Below are 15241 nucleotides of genomic sequence, written 5' to 3'. Positions count from 1 at the left end.
GCACAGTTGATCCTGGTACGGATAGTCCTCATTCTAGAGCGGTTGCTTTTTCGGGTTGCTCCGACGGAACCGACCCCTGGCCAACCCCCACGTGTAAGTGAACGGGTGCGGGACGGGCAACAGGTGAAGCAATTTGTTACCACTAACTAAGAGGGAGATAGCTGATTCTCGGGGGAAAACTTCATTTTCTGCACGCCGATGGTAGGGGAAGAGAAATGCGAAATTCTGCTTCTTTTCGCGGCACGTAGTCCGGGATCAGGGTGCATCGGGGGTATTAGCAGGGGACGTCGGAAAACGGATACGGCGCCCCCCCCCCCACCGTTTGCGGGGCCTGCCCATCGCGACAAGAAGCCGTCCAAGCCAGTGAATTGAAGCACGTGGTCGTTGACACGATCGGGCCGTCGCGTCGGCCTTCCCATAGTTACATAGGACGCATTCGACGACAAATTTTCTTCTCCTGCTAGTAACCGCGATTTCTAGCCTCCGTCGGAGCTGGTCCCTTACGTTTCGGTCGCTTTCCGGATTTGATTTTGTTAGTCTTGTGGGCGTCGGACTGCCTCCGACTGCAATTGAAGTAACCGGGACCGCGACCATCAAGTCGCCCACGTGCGCCTTTGGGTCAAGACATGTGTTGGCGGACACTTGCGCGGAACATGCCATGGTACGGATGTCGGCATTGAATACCATATTCAACGAATAACTCCGGAAACAACTGTGCCAGACAATTACTCAACTTCCGGCCACAGCTGCTTCCTCCTGGACAATCGCGCAGCCCTGCTTGCCCGTCATCATGTTTATCATCCCGATGTTGGATGCGGTCGTCGCAGCAATTACCCTTACCTTGAGATACTCGTCCGTCTTGTTCGTGCGGTTCGTAAGTGCCACCCTCCCTCCCCTGGCTGCTTGATACGACCCCTCCGGCTCACACTTGGCAGTATCCGATCGCCCGGTATCTACCCCGGGTATACGCAAACTTCACTGCATACGCCCTATCAGCGTTACTACAGCTGCATCTGGCCCGCCGGCATGCACGCAAGGGGCGCCGTTACCCCATCTTGATTGCTCTATTGGGGTGGCTTGACGTGACTCGGCCACTACTCTCTGCTTTGACAGCCCTGATTAATATCCTCTGCGTACTCTCTGCAGTCGACTTTGTCTACCGGGGTCAGTACTTCCACCCGAGCCACGACCTTTCTTTCTCCCGCTTGGGCTACGTCGATGCCACATCCGCCCGGATCGTGGTCCGAGCCCCCTCAGGCGTCGGTCGTGGAGCTGCAGGCTAGGCCCGACGACTCCGGTGCGACTGCCGAGGACTGGATATCCGTGATTGTCCGCAACCTCTCGGAAGAGACCGACTGGGCCGGAACACTGACGCTGGACGGTCTCTTGCCCGACACCACATACACCTACTCCACCAACGCTAGCCACTCTGGAACCTTCAAAACGGCCGCGGAGCACGCGAAGAAGTGGACCATGATCCAGACCAGCTGCGTCAAGCCCTTCTACCCCTACAACCCCTTAGACCACCCCCTGCGCGTCAATGGCCTCGAGCACCTTGGTCGGTACCTTAGCAACCGTTCCGCCGAGTTTATGCTCTTCCTCGGCGACTTCATCTACATCGACCTGCCCTACCCGCTCGGCTGGACCCGGAAGCACTACACCGACCTCTACCGGCAGACATACGCGTCGCCCAGCTGGACGCCGGCGCTGCGGGACCTGCCGTGGCTGCATGTCTACGACGACCACGAGTTTATTAACGACTGGTCCGGGAACGAGACGGGGATGTACCGAGACGCGGTGGCGCCGTACTGGCACTACCAGGGCCACGCGAACCCGCCTTCACCAAGCGAGTTTGGCGCGGGGGCGTCGTACTATACGTTTGCGCGCGGCGACGTCGCGTTCTTCGTGCTCGACACGCGGCGGTACCGGTGGCCCGCGGAGATGCCCGATGGTCCGGAAAAGACGATGCTGGGACCGGTGCAGCTGAGGCACCTCCGTCAGTGGCTCCGGGACGAGCCGCGGTGGAAGGTGGTCGTGAGCAGTGTGCCGTGGACCCGGACTTGGGTCAGCCCGGATCAGAGTGATCGGTGGGCGGCCTACTTGCACGAGCGGGAGATGATTTTCGAGTGGATGAGGGAGACGGATGGGGTCCTCCTCCTGAGTGGCGTAAGTTCATTCCGGCTTTCCGCCTCCGCTCCGTAACACCCCGAAAGCCTCCTTGTGGGGATAAGCTGAACAAGTAAACAGGATCGTCACGAACACACCACCACCCTCTTCCCTCCCCCTCGGGACAAGAAGGCAAAACCCTCATCGAGTTCTCGACGTCGGCCCTGAACCAGTTCTACGAGCCCTTTGACCGGTTCCATGTTCCGGTCGTGGGCGGGGATGAGGCGGTGTACAACCACTGGAGTGGCAACTCCAAGTTCGCGTCCATTTTGTTCGACACGACGGATCCGGGACGCTGGGTGCTGCAGTTCGATTTGATCGTGGATGGGGAGAAGGTCTGGGATTATGAGTGGGTGTACGAGAGGGCGGCGGTGGCCGATGAACCTGAGCCGACGCCGGGTTCTTGGGGGTCTTGGAAGAAGTGATGGGGTTTATTACAATGGAAAGCTTCTTGCATGGGACGAACTGACGGAGGTATCGACTACGAAGCCTTATATACCTACCATTGCTTCCTAGATACCCCAAATTTTCGAGTCTCGTGCTTTGGCTAACAATTGAACCAGTTAAAACACAAATCAACATAGAGCAGTAGATGTACCGGACCATTCGGGCCCGTTCTCGCCCTTTTAAGCAATGATGCGGTCTTGCGTTCGAATCTTGTGTTTGACGCCGGTTTTCCTGGATACGACGCGAAGGCTGTCGTTAGACGGACCCAGGCAAATGCCATGGAGTATAGTGGCAGTGGGTAACTAATCTAACAATGTTCGCGCAAAGATCGCGGGCAGATTTAGGATGTTGAAATACGATTATGTCCAAAACTATGTTTACTTCTATTTCATTGACGGGCATTAAATTACTAAACCTCTCGAGGGCACATGGTTCTGACGCTCCAGGCATCAAATGAACTCACAAATTTTATGCCTCTCTGTGACTCTTGCCGTTGTCCATCCCCTGACAGTACAGCGCTGTCAGGTTGAGAATGAGGCATTCCAGTTCAGGGAATCGAGGACGCACGGCGACGAGATCCATCAGCGTCCTCTAGTGCACATTGACCCCTGGTCTCAAGAGGCAACAGTCCCGGAGGCGGACCGAAATGCTTTCCAGGCTTGCCGATGTGCTGTGACAGTTGGGTTGGGCCATTGCAACAGTTTGGGGTTCTCAACGTGACCATGAACTGGACTGTCGGCTCTAGCCATGGGCTTACTTCCCTGGCAATTAAGAGCGCAAGATTCAGTCGCTCAAAAGAAACGCCAGCTTATGTGTTAAAATTGGCTGACCTGTTGACGACCTCGGAGTATAATTTTCTGATATGCCCGTAACGGTCAATTTCATAGACAGAGCAGCTTGGCACTGACTAATTAGACATTCCTTTTCGAAGCGCGCAAGATTTGGTAAGTTCATCACGTATAATTTGGCAATTGGGCAATGATGCTGCTACCTGTTTGCGTGTGAAGTCGGAGTAACGTCGATTCCCAGTTTGGTCCTGCTGCCGCAGCCTAGAAGCAACGGTCACTTCAGGGGGCTCGTTAGGGGGTAACATGAACCCACTCTATTCGGCTAGCGGCATCGCCCGTCTGTTGATGAGAAAATAAAGTGGACATTTGATGACGGCCCATGCTTTCAGCAGGCTGGCATGCCTTTTTTTTTTTTGGGATCGAAGTCTCGTTATTGGGAAGACAGCGCTACATCTGCGTTTACAAACAACAGGTCATTCCAAAGTTGCTGCAATAGAAACGTGGATGTGTTTGTAGGCAGCTCGGTGTTACAGGCCTGCCGAGTGTGGTAGTGCAGCCACTTTGATGTGCGACGCTTGAGGTCCCATCAATCAAAAACAAGCGGCAGTTCTTGAGCTGAAAGGTCACCACCCGAAAGTCATTTTTCTGCCCACTCGCACCAGGGAAGAACTTGATTTGTACATACGCGTCAGTCGTCCTGCCAAGTCCCCTAGCTTGGCCAAAAGAATATTGACGACATTGAAGAAATCCGGCTTGGATTTGAATGACAGCTGCCGATTGCCGACCAGATGGGACCGCGATGGTCTGCCACCCAATGAGATTCCTCACAGGACGACGCCGGCGCCAGATCGCCAAGCTTTCCAAGAAGGAGGTCGCCCATCGCTTCATTTCAGACGGGACAACTCAGGAGACGAGACAGGATGAGAGTTTCTGTCGCACATGCGACATGCGGGCGCACGCATCTTGATCCAGGCGTGGCTAGGCTTGCTGCACAATGTGGTCTAGCCGCCCGCTAGAGGCTAGAGTTAGGTTCGTCGCAGGTGGGCGTGCAATCAAATCAAACTTCCCGCATTCCCACGTCGCCAGACCTTAAAAAATGCATAACAATGAAATCAATAGTGTGTGCCTGTTGCTGCACAGCGAGGGTGAGAGAGAGGCCTCTTCGCAGTTGTCTGGTCTGTTTGCTGCTGCTATGACGACGACGGCGCACTGCAGGCTTCGTCATCGTCATTTCTCGTCCACCACACCCACCCTGCCACTACTACTTCCCGACTTCCATACCATCAGCATTTTCCCCATCGCATCGCGAAAACAGCAGTAAGTAATTGAATTGGTCTGAACTATTTCGTTGCATCATTTCGATAGGTTCCTCGTGCCGTGCGCGAAAGTGCAATTGACTTGCCAACTGAACGGACGCGACGCCCAACATGTCGTACAACCCGTCCGGGGCGGCGAATGGTTATTACCACCAGCAGCAGCCTCAGCAGGGCGGCTACTACCAGCAACAACCACCACAGCAACCCTATGGCCAACAGCAACAACCTTATGGCCAACCTCCGCCACAGCAAGGATACGGAGGTCCGCCGCCGCAGCAGCAGGCATATGCCACCGATGGCCATGAGAAGACGACTTTTGACCAGACCTTCAAGGTCGAGAAGCCCAAATACAACGACCTCTGGGCTGGTATCCTGGTCCGTGCACCCATCGCCCTTTCCTTTTCATGCCACCATCATTCCTTCATTTTCGACTTCATCTTATGGCGCAAGTAATGTCGTGGATCAATTGCTAACACTGACCCAAAGTTCTTGCTCGTCTGCGCCGGCTTCGTCGTCGTCTCGGCCTTTTCGCTGCAGGGCTACAGCGCCGCCAAGCGCTTCAATGGCGGCGGCATCTACGACGGCGCCCAGGCCGTCGGCCTCAACACCAACACCATCGTCCTGTTCCTTTTCGTCCTCTGCGTCGCCCTGGTCTTTAGTTATGCCTACGTCTGGTGCGCCCGCCTCTTCCCCAAGCAGTTCATCTGGATCACGGGCATCCTCAACATCGTCTTCGGTCTCGTGACCGCCATCTACATGCTGGCGCGCCACTACTACTCGGGCGGCATCGTCTTCCTCATCTTTGTGGCGTTCCTCATCTTCGCTTTCATCACGTGGATCCCGCGCATCCCGTTCAGTGCGCTCATGCTCAAGACCTCCGTCGACGTCTCCAAGAGCTACGGCCATGTCTACCTCGTCAGCTTCCTCGGCGGTCTGCTCGCTACCGCATTGGCCGCCTGGTACAGCATCACCTTCGTCGCCGTCTACGCCAAGTACCAGCCCGGTCAGAATCCGGCCTGCCGTGAAGGTGTTGGTGGATGCAGCTCCGGAAAGGTCACTGGCCTGCTGGTCTTCGTTACGTTTGCCATGTACTGGATCTCCGAGTGGCTCAAGAACACGATCCACACCTCCATCTCGGGCGTCTACGGGTCGTGGTACTTCCATCCCCATGCCCCGCCGTCCGGTGCAACTAGGGGAGCCCTGAAGCGATCCTTGACCTACAGCTTCGGCAGTATCAGTCTTGGCAGCTTGGTCGTGGCCATCATCAACTTCCTTCGCCAGGTTTGCTCCATGGCACAGAGGCAAGAAGCTGCCGATGGTAACATCCTGGGCACCATCATGTTCTGTATCCTGGGTTGCTTCATTGGGCTTCTTGATGTAAGTTACAAAATCTCGTGAATCATTCCTTTGATTATCGTATGCTAACCTTTCGTGTAGTGGGCCGTCCAATTCCTGAACCGATATGCCTTCTCCTACATCGCACTTTACGGAAAGGCCTACATCCCTGCCGCCAAGGACACCTGGAAGTAAGTATTGGACTCTACCTACGTTTCGTACGAATGAAACCTGCTAACCTATGTTTGTACAGTATGATCAAGCAGCGTGGAATCGACGCACTTGTCAACGAGTGCCTGATTGGCCCCGTGCTCAGCATGGGTGCCACCTTTGTCGCTTATGCCTGTGCCCTGATGGCCTATCTGTACATGGTCTTCACTCACCCGGCCTACAACGCGGACGGTACCTACACGCCCGTGGTGGTGGCCATCTCTTTCGTGATCGGTCTGCAGATCTGCAACATCTTCACTACCCCCATCAGCAGCGGCATTGACACCATCTTCGTCGCGGCGGCGTGGCAGCCCGAGGTCCTGTACCGCGAGCACCCTGAGCTGTACCAAGCCATGGTCCAGGTGTACCCGCAAGTTCAACAGGCTATCCATCCTTAAAATGTTCGGCATGGAGCCAGGCTCATGTGAGAAACTGAGATGGCGGCAGGGAACACTGTTATCAACGCGGCAATAATTCAAGTCATCGGTCCGGAGTACCCGTTCCCGTCGCGATTCCCATTCAACATTCGGTCCCTAAAAAATAGTATAATACGGAATTTAGTTTCAAGCACCCATCCTATAATCATAGCTAATCATGTGGGAGCCGGCTTCTTCATTTGGCAGGATTGACTTATGTTGACATGCAAGCAGGTCGCGTACCTAACGAGTCGGCACTTTAACCAAGAGTATATCGCAGTAGTAACATGTTTTGGTTATTGGTTCCAGTGGTTTCCTAAACGCATAAACAGATGAAACAGATAAAATAAGAGCTCGCTCGCTGATGACAGTTGACGAAGACCAACTGGCAACAACAGGAAACAAACAAAACAATTAAACAATGAGCGTCAACGCCACAGCCAACAAGGGCAGCAAAAAAGCCACGACGTGCGTACGCCATGCTGCCCCGGACTCACTTGAGCGTTGTGGTTGAAGAGGGGTTTGAAGGGGGAGGAAAGGCCCTATGCCAACGATTTCATCGTCGGATGCCATGCCGCCTCGTCCGTCTGCTGGATTTTATCGCCTGGAGGAGGCGCGCTCGGTAAGGTGCATCATGAGCGTGCCCACGCCAAAGGCGAAGAGGAAGATGGCTAAGATGACAAAGATGATTACGAAGAAGGCGCCCCCGATGCGCAACGCCTTGGCGACCCACGCGGCGAGCCACTCGTTGCTGCCGAAGCCGCCCTGTCGCCCTGTCGCCGCCCTGGCCCCCTCCTCCGCTTCTTCTCCTTCTCCCATCGCAGGGACCGGGCGGTTCGGGAGCGGGGCGCCGATTCGGCGCCGCGTGGCCGCCTCCTGGATCCAGGCGCCCTGGGCGGCCAGGTCTGTCTGCTGCAGGGTCTGCGTGGCCTCGAGGACGCCCGTTCTCGCGGCCTGCTGGGCCTCGAATTGGGCCAGGCGCGTTTCCACGTTGCCTAGCCGGGTTCCGTGGTCGGCGTTGCCGACGGGGGTTGTTCCAAGGCTCCTACTCTTCCCTCTAGAGTGGTCCTACGGGTCTGCTCCGCGTCGAGCAGCCCCCGGACCTGGTCGATGTCGGGGTTCTGTTCTAGGGTCCTCACTCTGTTGTCGAGGTTGGCGGCGTTAAAGGCGTTGACGTCGGTTCTCAGGTCCGCGATTCGGTCTTCGTGGGTCTGCACCTGCGCACCCCGCGTGATGTTCTCCCCCTGCACCTCGGCGATCAAGTCCCTATGGCCCCGGACCGAACCGTCCAGGCCGTCCAGGCGCTCGTCGTACCCCCGGATCCGTTCGTTCATGCCGCGGATGTCGTTGTCGTGGTTCCCGGACGTTCGCAAGAGCTCGTCCAGGCGGTCGGCGTCCGCCCGGATCCGTCGGTCCGCCTTGGCGAGGTCGGTGGTGTGGTTCCCGGATGTGCGCACGAGTGCGTCCAGGCGGTCGGCGTCCGCCCGGATCCGCCGGTCCGCCTCGACGAGCTCGGCGGTGTGGATCGTGACCCTTGATCTGAGGGCCTCCAGGTGGGCTCCTTGCGCCATGTCGATAGTTCTCAGGTTCCTGAGGTCGTCGAAGTGGCGTCTGCCCTGGTTTTCGAGGTCTCTGCCCTGGTCTTCGAGGGCTTGCAGGCGCCCGGCTTCGTGGCACCGCTGTTGGTTACACGCGGTTCCATTGCCGGTCCTGTTGCCTTCCCCGGTGGTTTCCCCGGTGGTTTCCCCAGTTCCTCCCTCGCTCTCGCTCTCGCTCTCGCTCTCACTCTCGCTCTCGCTGTCCGTACCCCTGTCCTTCTCCTTGCCATCGCCGTCATCGTTACGGTCATCGCCACCACCACCACCACCGCCGCCGCCGGCGCCGGATGTTTGTCCGGTGCTAGAGCCAGTGGGGTCGTTGTTGTTACCGGCTCCGCCACCGCCAGTATTATCGGATTTTTTGCCGCGGTCCTTCTTGCCACGCTTGCCCAAATTTCTTCTCCAGTCTTTGACGATCTTGGCGACTCCTTTCATTCCTCCACTCGCTTCGTTCAACGCCTCGATGATGCTCTCGGGCGTGACGTCCTTGGTGCCGACAGGGGCGGTGGCGTCCTCGATGCTCTTGGCGTCCAGCCCGGCTAGGGCATTCAGGTTGCGGGCCAGAGCCTCCAGCTTCTCGAGGGCGGTCCGCTCGTCCGGCTCGTCTTCTTGGCGGAGATCAATGGGGCCTTTGCCGCGCTCCCTCTTCAGCTTCCTCAGTCGTTCCATGTTCGTCTTGATGCTGCCGAAGTTGCCGTTGGGGCTCCCCAGCGACGGTTCGCCTTTGAATGCAGTCTTACCAGTGATCGGGTCAACGTGACCAAAAGCGCCTTCGATGTTGGACGTGTTGAAGTGGACCGGGACCTCCGTACCAAACCCGGGCACCGGCCAGCCGTAGCCCAAGCCGCTCCACGGCTTCCTCCCGGTGCTATTGCCGGTGCCAAATGGCGACGACTTGCCTTTGCGCCCCGAGGGGGTCGGGGTGCCCGTGGGGTCGGAGGCGAAGCTGACGCTTCTGGTGCCGGGGCCGGCACCGTTGCTGCCAAAGAGCGTGCTGCCGCCGTAGCTGGTATTTCTGGAGCCGGGGACGGTGCCGTTGCTGCCAAAGAGTGTGCTGGAGGCGGAGGGGAGGCGATACGCCGTGCTCGGGCCGCTGCCGAACCCTTTGGTTTTGCTGTAGGCGAACATATCCGCCGAGTCCCGGCTGCGCGGTAGGGGTGGCAGCTTGTACCCCTCGTCCGCGAAGACGGCGGCCATCGCCGCCCGCTTGCGGGATTCGGACGTCGTCCCCTTGGGCGCCGCTCCGCCCCGCGAGCCGACCGGCAATTCGAGGTCCTCGTCGCCGCCGCTGCGGTAGCCGGTGTCGAAAACTGCGCCGCCTTCTTCCTCGCTGCTGTCCAATTCGACGTAAAGGTCCTCCTCCTCTTCTTCCTCCTCCGACGACAGCGGGTTCAAATACAGCGCCCCTCGCGCCCGGGCCTCCCGCTTATCCCTTTTGTTCACCTTCTTACGGTGCCTCTCCCTTGCGTTCAGCTCCGCCGGGGTTAGGTGGTACTTGGATACTCCGTTGTACTCCCTCATCTTCGCGTTGAACTCGTCTTCGTCGGTGACTTCGGAGCTGTCATCGGCCGGGTCCGGGTTGGTGTCATCGTTGTTGGTCTTCTCGCTGCCTTCGGTGCCAGTGTCTTTGGGACCGTCATCTCCGGGGTTAGTGGCTTCTGTACTGCCATCTCCGGAGTTGGGATCCCTTGGTCTCCTCGTCGAGGCCATTTTCCGAATTCTCTGGTGTCTGGACTTGCATATTGAATGTGAATGCAGTCAGAGTCCTTCTTCTTTCCGCCGGCGTGGGATATCGGCTTGTTCACAGACTACCTAGGTTTGCAAAAAACGACTGCTGGTGCTCTGTGGTGAAAGTTGCAATAGCCACGGCTGGAACGGAATCAGAGTTTGCCGCCCTTATTATATCTATGATTTGTTTTTCATTGGCTGCTGCGTCTGGTATGCTCGCATAATGAGGCATTTATGCCTCGCGTCTTTGTGCGAAACGCCGTTCTTTGTCCCGGGTTTTCATCCACGTCTACAGACCACACCGCCTTAAAGAGCCCATTGCGACCTTGTTGTCAGAGGTCAAAGGAGGCAATGAATGGCGCCCCCATGACCCATGTTCTCGTTGTCCACGTCTATCTAATTATGACTGGTTCTCCATACAAGCCCCGTCGTGCAACACCACATGCTCGGGGATGACGTTACCCTCAAAGGGCGCCTGCACCAGCACCGTCTGCTCGTTGCTGGGGAACTCGGTAAAGTGCCCGCGGAGCGTGCTCGTGTTCTGCATGTCGGCCGCGATGATGACCGACGACGCCAGCGTGCCGGGCATCATGTAGGCCACGTTCACCTGCGGGCACGTCGGCAGCTTGTTGCCCAGGAAGTCGATGCAGTTGGGGTCGATGGACGGGGCGGGCGCGGTGATGCGGATGAGGCCGTTCATGACCATGGTTAACCTGTGGGATTGGTTAGGACTTGAGTGTTTTTACTACTTGGTGGGATGATGGGATGCAAAGTGCTCACTGTATAGCCGGCGCCCAGGCTTCGCCGGGCGTCGTGTTGGGCTCAATGATGGACCAGGTGGCGCTTGTGGTGTTCCCGATGAAGTAATTCATGGCCGACATGGCCTTGGTGGGTACGGATGCATTGAGCTGCCAGCATTCTAGCACCGAGACCTGGTTGCGCGAGGCCAGGGCCGTGATGTTGAGGGGTATGAAGCTGTCCGCTCTCGGCTTGATGGGAGCAAGGGAGAGAGCGACGGCTATGCGTTTCAGGAGATACATTGCGAGGGCGAGCACTCAGCTCGGTAGACAAAATCGCAGCAAGGGCCGTGACGACGCGAGGGTCAGATCATGATAGCATTCAGAAGAACTGAGAAGAGAGCAGGTCGGCTCGCATGGGCGGATGCGATATAAGACATCCCGGTCGGTGTGGGTGTCTGTGTGCCACAAGCTGGAACGCCACGGGCATCGAAATAATGACGGACATCCGGCATAACACACGGGATGCAGCGCCCAAGCACGCCCAAAATCCATCATGCCACGTTAATGTCAGCCACAATGGAAGTATATGTCTTAGCACAGGGAAAAGAAACGATTCTAGTGCCACTGCGCTGCCGCTCCTTTCAATCCTTTTCTTTACAAAGGCACGGCAGGTCCCTAACATTTGAAAATGGCATGATGATAAAATGTTTATGTTCAATTCGTGAAGAAGTATACACTTTATACGGGCGGCACAAACCACTCCGGGATTTTTCGGCTCTTTGTCCACCAGGGATTCTCTCATTCCATTCGTACAAAGCGAGTGCAAACGCTCGGATTCATTCCAATCAACTAACCAGACTAATCCTCCACCTCCATCCTGAACTCAGTCTTCCGAACGATCCGGTTTCCCTGAATGATGATGGCCTCCTTGCTGTCATTGCTCGACGGCATCGGGGGGCTCAGCCGAGTCGGTGGACCCCTCCCTCTTGCCACCACCACTGCTGTGGCTCAGGTACGTCTTGGGCCCCGTGTAGGGCCGGCTGCCGGAGCCGCCCATGTGGGCGTACTTGGAGCCGCGGCCGCCGCCGTTTTGCTGCCGGTAGTCGGGCGTCTGGTGCAGCGAGGAGCCGAAGAGGCGCGGCCACCAGCTCTTGAGCAGGACCTTGAAGGCGGGCGCGGAGCCGCAGAAGATGGCGACGTAGATCTCGAGCTCGCACCAGTTGAGCGAGTCGGCCAGCAGGAAGTACATGTCCGTCTCGTTGGAGAGCTTGCGGACGTAGCCGAACCGGACGCAGCCGGCTGTTGCGCGAGGAGGGGTCTTGGTTAGCCGGATGTGCTTGAAATCGAATCATGGAAGGTCGGTCGACTTACCGGCAACAGAGAAGAAGCCGAGGCTGAAGACGCCCAGCAGGGCCACCTTTTGGCGCATGGGGATCTGGATGTTCCACAACATGGGCATCGGGGCGATGTAGATGGCGATATCGGTAATGATGCTGTGTGATAGGTCGGTCGGTCAGCATTAGGTACAACATAATCAACAATATCGTTTTCGCTCTATTGCATGTTGTATGTATGATGGGCGATCTGGCTGGGGAAACCACTTACTTGAGATAGCCATTAGCGTCGTAAAACGCCTGCTGCGCCCCGGGCGCCATGCACTCCCCGTCGACGACGCCCTCGACGTCCCAGAAGAGCGCGGGCGGGAAACACGAGATGGCCAGGACGACGCCGCTCGCGATGTTGAGGGCGGCCACGACGAACATGAGGCCGTAGACGGTCCAGCGCATGACGCGGCGGTGGTCGAGGCGCAGGTAGAAGACGAGCAGGGACTGCTTGACGAAGAACATGGCGACGCAGTACAGCAGGCGCGTCGAGTAGATGGACTGGAGCATGGGGACCATGTCGGCGGGGGGATGTCGGCGACTGTACGAGGGGGCGGTATTGTGAGCTTCGGGGAGTTGGGAAGGAGGGATAGGGTGAGCTTGAACTCGGGCTGGGGGATGCTTACTATGTTTACCGACACCATAGTACGCGGCTAGCATCGAGGCGACGGAGAGCCCAAAGGTGAAGATCTGATATCAATCTTGTTAGGACTTGGACAGATCAAGGCGACGAAATTCTGGAGCGTCTTACAGTGCCGACCAACATAAAGACTAAAACGACATCGCGGTTAGCTTACTACAAAGTATGGAACAGATGGATATGAGTGTGTCACTTACTGTCGTCCACCCCGACCGCCTTGATCATGAACATCCGGACGTACATCCGCACCGATATCAGCATCGCGATGACGGTGATGAAGCTGATGCCGACGCCAAACACCGAAGCCTGCCGCGATCCCTCCTGGAGGCCGGCTCGGGCGTCGAGCTCATGGTATTGGGGGTGTGGCGCCATGGTCGTTTCGAGTATACTCGTGTATAGTCTCGCAATGGGATCAGAGGAGAGGTTGATTGTCTTGGTACCGTTGCCGCCGTTACTGCTGACTGGGCCAAGGGGGTCTTCCGTCTGATGGCAGGTTTAAAAGAACAGTCAGCCGAAAGAGGACGGCCAAGGGGTTTCGCCTTTATAACGGCATTTGGGGGTCGAGGGTATAGAGCGGGGGTGATGGCGTATATGCCTGCCCTGTTTTTTTTTAATTCTCCTTCCGAGAATAAGAAGCGCGGTGGGCGCGCATCAGGGTCGTATGGAAGCCGTTTGCCTCTATTTGCTTGTTTTACATTCTGTCTGTATCGGTCGATTGCAACTGCAAAAATCGACCAAAAGAAAAGGGCGAGGCGAGTTGCCGCCGGACGGGACTAGACCTGAAGGGCACATCCACCATCACTCGCTTAACGTTGTTCCCCGGTTTCCTTGCATATTGGGGGAATGGATGACTTGCAGAGAGGGAGGGACCAGATACGGCAGGTGGGCTTGGCTGCCTATTCGCCTGTCGCCCTTCTACCTTCAGGGGCCGGCGGGTAACTCATCATTTCTCAGATTGCCGATGTCACTCTGTCGATGCAGAGAGTAATATGTGCCTCGGTCCTAAGCCTCTGGACAACCGCGACACAGCCGCCCGATTGGGTGTGACGACGTCTCTTCGGACGTTTTATAAAATGGGATCAGCGGCCAGTCACATTTGTCAAGAGCCTACTAGTAGGTGCCCTAATAGCGGGCGCTCCCGGGGCCGGCGGCCGGTCAAGGAAAAGGTGGGCTGGGCAAAGAGTCGCGAGTCCCACCCCCAGAGGAGGAGCCAAAGAGGGTTTGATATTGGAATAGATCCTTGGCATTCCTTGCAGTGGTGCCGTTGGTAGCGCGCTTCCTAGTGGAAACGGTCGTGGAGTCGTTGTTTTCTTTCCCAGGTGGCAAGTGTGACAGCCTACGTCTCCAAAAAATAAAGTAAAACCTGCATCCCTTTATGCGCACAGCAGTCAGCTCGCGTTGCGACAGGCTGACACCCAAGCGGCCGGTTGGCCGTACATATGCACGCAATCAACTGTCGGCGCTGGAACACGAAGTTGTTTGCTTCTTTCTTTGTTTTCGCTGTTTCTTTTGTTCGTTGAGTGCTTCCCTCTACAAGCGAACGATATCTTCCGCCAACCAGTCCCCGGAGCAAACCATCTCCAGAGCCTGGTGTTCGCAACTGTGCCGTCCAACCAGACATTTCGCCGAGATAACGAAACCAAAGACGGCAGTCGAATGTGTGTCCTGTACGAGAATGCGTTGGCTCTAGCCTCTCATAGGACAAGACGCGCAGATGGGCAAGGTAGAAGTCTAATTAAGTATAACGTATGCTTCAGGTTTGGTGCGTGTCCAGAAACCGGCCGAATCCCAAAAGAGAAAAGGAGCTCCATTCTGGCAGCGGGCCGCACGACCCAGGATGCGCCCATGAACATGTGATTGGTCACCTCGGGTCGTCCCTGGGTCCTGGCTCTCTCATTACTTTGTCTCTATTCCGGGATTCACGTTGTTCATAGGTAGGGCCAGAGGGGGCCCCGATGGGGAACGAATGAAGATACTAAGGTAAGGATCGGTTGTTGAGGTTGTACTGCTAACCACTCCCCAGTTTTGTTGACAGAATTGACCTGTCAATGGACAGTGCGGGCGTCCGGAAGCGTGGCCCGAGGCGATCATATTGGTGGGCTTTGGCTGCATCGGAGCTGAAGGTAAAATTCTGGCTCGCCCTATAACATGCCAGCTATGGGTGTTTCGTGGTCTACGCGCGGAGAGACTGGCTGACTAGCAGAGCAGGCATGATGATGCCAGGCTGACCTCACCCCGAAGCGATACCACCTCCGGGCCTCTGCTCCAACTACACCCGCTAAGAGCCGGTATTTTCGAGGGGGGACATCATGTTAAAAGTTCAAGAGGTTATCATCATCAGTTTAACCAACGGTCGCTCTCACTGTGCCTCTTCCTGATAATCTTTCGGAAGTTGCTCGTGGCCTCTCCACCTTCGCCCGCCTCACGGACAGGGGAGCTCCAGAAATAAGGGGCCACTGAAAACGATCCACTATC

At 56.7% G+C, this 15241-nt stretch overlaps 5 protein-coding genes across 5 annotated transcripts; 2 read left to right on the top strand and 3 right to left on the bottom strand.

The window, feature by feature from the left end:
- Nucleotides 1-790: 790 nt before the first annotated feature.
- Nucleotides 791-2591, top strand: PG986_014120 (PhoD-like phosphatase; the record flags this gene model as incomplete). Its single annotated transcript, XM_066850342.1, is given in 4 exon segments — nt 791-874; nt 1008-1241; nt 1258-2166; nt 2316-2591. The coding sequence occupies 4 exon segments, from the start codon at nt 791-793 to the stop codon at nt 2589-2591; spliced, it is 1503 nt and encodes a 500-aa protein (XP_066692580.1).
- Nucleotides 2592-4828: 2237 nt separating this feature from the next.
- On the top strand, nt 4829-6660 carry PG986_014119 (uncharacterized protein; the record flags this gene model as incomplete). Its single annotated transcript, XM_066850341.1, has 4 exons — nt 4829-5092; nt 5204-6094; nt 6155-6243; nt 6306-6660. The coding sequence occupies 4 exons, from the start codon at nt 4829-4831 to the stop codon at nt 6658-6660; spliced, it is 1599 nt and encodes a 532-aa protein (XP_066692579.1).
- A 615-nt stretch (nt 6661-7275) lies between these two features.
- On the bottom strand, nt 7276-9986 carry PG986_014118 (uncharacterized protein; the record flags this gene model as incomplete). The annotated part of the gene is made up of 2 exons (XM_066850340.1): nt 7276-7673; nt 7751-9986. 2 exons carry the CDS (start codon nt 9984-9986, stop codon nt 7276-7278), a joined length of 2634 nt encoding a protein of 877 aa, XP_066692578.1.
- Nucleotides 9987-10404: 418 nt separating this feature from the next.
- Nucleotides 10405-11044, bottom strand: PG986_014117 (uncharacterized protein; the record flags this gene model as incomplete). The annotated part of the gene is made up of 2 exons (XM_066850339.1): nt 10405-10717; nt 10785-11044. 2 exons carry the CDS (start codon nt 11042-11044, stop codon nt 10405-10407), a joined length of 573 nt encoding a protein of 190 aa, XP_066692577.1.
- Nucleotides 11045-11678: 634 nt separating this feature from the next.
- PG986_014116 (uncharacterized protein) lies at nt 11679-13138 on the bottom strand (the record flags this gene model as incomplete). Its single annotated transcript, XM_066850338.1, has 5 exons — nt 11679-12043; nt 12116-12237; nt 12350-12816; nt 12878-12918; nt 12964-13138. 5 exons carry the CDS (start codon nt 13136-13138, stop codon nt 11679-11681), a joined length of 1170 nt encoding a protein of 389 aa, XP_066692576.1.
- Nucleotides 13139-15241: the final 2103 nt, after the last annotated feature.

Source organism: Apiospora aurea (assembly GCF_038362705.1).
Source record: "Apiospora aurea strain CBS 24483 chromosome Unknown utg000010l_segment0_segment0, whole genome shotgun sequence".
NCBI lineage: Eukaryota > Fungi > Ascomycota > Sordariomycetes > Amphisphaeriales > Apiosporaceae > Apiospora > Apiospora aurea.
The sequence above is the reverse complement of the archived record's forward strand: the minus strand, read 5'-3'. Positions and strand labels throughout refer to the sequence as shown.